This window comes from Quercus lobata, chromosome 2 (assembly GCF_001633185.2).
Source record: "Quercus lobata isolate SW786 chromosome 2, ValleyOak3.0 Primary Assembly, whole genome shotgun sequence".
Lineage (NCBI taxonomy): Eukaryota > Viridiplantae > Streptophyta > Magnoliopsida > Fagales > Fagaceae > Quercus > Quercus lobata.
The window spans coordinates 66,441,847-66,444,802 of NC_044905.1; the positions used below are offsets into that span (position 1 = coordinate 66,441,847).

General features: G+C 32.9%; 1 protein-coding gene across 1 annotated transcript; it reads right to left on the reverse strand.

The window, feature by feature from the left end:
- Positions 1 to 929: 929 nt before the first annotated feature.
- LOC115968677 (metalloendoproteinase 5-MMP-like) lies at positions 930 to 1,858 on the reverse strand. Its single transcript, XM_031088141.1, has one exon. The coding sequence runs from the start codon at positions 1,833 to 1,835 to the stop codon at positions 930 to 932; it is 906 nt and encodes a 301-aa protein (XP_030944001.1). The 5' UTR covers positions 1,836 to 1,858.
- Between the last annotated feature and the right edge of the window lie 1,098 nt (positions 1,859 to 2,956).

Sequence of the window (2,956 nt, forward strand, 5' to 3'; positions counted from 1 at the left end):
AAGTGATGTTATAGCCACAAATTTATCTACAATATTTTTGCAAACTCTTGAGGTAGTAGATTCTTATTGGTTTGTATCTAGGCCCACCACTTAAACCACTTTTTTACTTACCAATAACCACTTACCACATTAGTAATTTGTAAAAAAAAAAAAAAAAAAAAAAAATTGTAACTTTAGCATTTTCTTCTTTTTAAAGACCATAAAAAATTGCACTGGGTAACCCTCTATTAGTAGGAAGAGCTTAATGGTTAATCTTCCCCACAAATGGCGCCACTCGTCCAATTCAAAGCCTTTGATGAACTTTTAAGATTTGCAAGAATAAGAAAGCTAATAGAAGAGACCACCTAGGTGAGCCTCAATGGAGGAGCCTCCAATGTTGGAGTCGGTATCAACCCATATATTTTGTGTATAGATAGTTTTTGTAGTTTTTTCTATACATTAGCAAGTGATGAGGTGAATTGTCCCTTTTATAGGTGACCTAGGCGAGCCTCATTTGAGTAATCTTCGTCATTGAATGTGCATGAGCGGTTAATTATCTTTCTTTGATGGCTTGCTAGTGACTTAAGGTGGACAAACTTAATGAATTTTATGTACTAATTAATTTGTATTTGTATTTGTATTTTATTATTATTATTATTTTTATGTAGCTAGCATTCTAATTTTTCTCAAATTTAAATCATGGTAAAGAGTTTATAATCAGAAAAGTCATATAGTGCAACTTAAGAAGACCAAATAGCCTTGAAATGGTTGTATGCAATGATAAATTAATGTGGCAAAGGAAGTATATTATAGTGACATATGCATAACTTGTGCACAATAAATTCTTTAAGCTAGCCACTGTAATATTTTCCCTTTGCACGATTATTTGAATTCAGCATAAAAACAAATTATAATAGTTGACTCTACCTCCTAACTGGGGGATATTGTTATCAGCAAGAATATAAAGTAAGTAAACCGTCCCTATCATCAAAGCTCAAACTCCTCTTAAATTGTCCTTTAGCAATACCGGGAAACATAATGGCTAGCTCATCACGACTATGACCAAGTCCAAGAAGGTGCCCTATCTCATGCATTGCAATGCCCACCAGGTCAACTTGATTTGAACGAACGCGATAAGAACTGTCGGACCAAATCTCATCTGCATCAAAATGCAACCTGCCATTTGTTGGAGGAAACGCATGGGCTAAAGTGCCACCAGGCCCATCAAAAGCATTACCGTCACCATGTTCACCTCTGTGGAATCCTAAAATAAGTTCAGCATGTCCAACATAATCTGTGAATTCAAAACGGAAATCAGAGAATCTCGCCCACTCTCCGAAAGCAAGTGAGCAAGCTTTTTTTACTTCGGTCAAATTCACATTAGGTATAGCACTGGATACAATCGCGTATTGGAGGTGACGCTTATAATATGGCCATTTTGGTTCACCACGAAAAAATGAAAATTGTGGATGAGTTAGACTACCATTGATAATATCAGCAACTCCACAACGCGGCATTGACATCTTTTTGATGGTATCGGTGTCAAGCTTTCCTGTAACCTTCAAATGAAAAAATGTCTGGTATGTTTTGATGGCGACCTCCAAGGCTTCATCAAACTCATCTTCTTCAAAGTTGTTTGAATCTTCGTAGTTTAAGTATCCGTACTTGTTGAGATAGTGCTTGACTTCACGTAAGCCTTGCACTCTCTGACCCTCTTGGGATTCCTCTACATCTTTCAAGGACTTGGAAAATTCTGGGATCCGTTTGGCATTTGTAAAACTACCAGATTGAGTTGCAAGAAGTTGAATTAAGAGAAGAAGGGAAGCTTTTGAAAGATAAAGTAGATTCTTAGCCATTTTAAGTTGTGTAGGTCTGTAATGGTTATGGGAAAACTAGAATGTAGTTGGTATGTTTATATACTACTCCCTCCGTAGATGACTATGAGCAGGGACCCGCCAGACCTTGATAGACACAATAATTATTCTTCAGCAATAAGGAATTATAATAACTATTCATTAATGGGATTCAGATATTTTAGATTTTCTAAGGTATTCTATTAAATAGATTTCCTTAAATTTTAACCATTTTTTAATGATTTAATGGTCTAAATTCTGCCATGTTAGCATTCCACTAACAATAATCTTAATTATTTTTTTTGCAACATTATTTTATTATTTTAAGAATAATGTTAGTGGAATGCTGACATGGTGGAATCTTGACCATTAAATTATTAAAAAGTGGTTAGAATTCAAGGAAATCTACTGATAGAGTACTCTAGATTTCCTTAAATTCTAACCACTTTTAATGATAGAGTACTGATAGATTTCCTAGAGTACTCTATCAGTAGATTTCCTTAAATTCTAACCACTTTTAAGTTAATGATTTCCTAGAGTACTCTATCAGTAGATTTCCTTAAATTTTATCATGCGTTTCCTCCAACAAATGGTAGGTTGCATTTTGATGCAGATTTCCTAGAGTACTCTATCAGTACATTAACATCATTAAATTTAAATTTAAATTTGTTTTTAAATTTATTCATTTCAATATAAATAGCAGAATCTCTGACTGCAAACCCTTGACAGCTCTTTCAAAAAAAATTATTTGGGTAAAAATTCAATCACTCATTAAAAACTTGAATAATGCTAAAGATACAAATTATTTTACAAAAAAAATTTACAAACTGCTGATGTGATGAGTGATTATTAGTAAATAAAAATGTGATATTAATGATGTGCCTAGATGAAAACTAATAAGAGGTTGGCCAAATCAGCATTTTGTAAAAATATTGAAAAATAATTTTGAGATAGTAGCATTACTTGAAAAACTTTCCTACTAGAAATTACAGCTTAAATATGAGTTTAAGAGTTTAACTGCAACTCATTAAAAGAATTCCTAATAGAAATATTGACTTAAATTTGAATTTAAGAGTTTAATTCCAACTCATTAAAAACTTTCCTAATAGAAATGTCATCTTAAA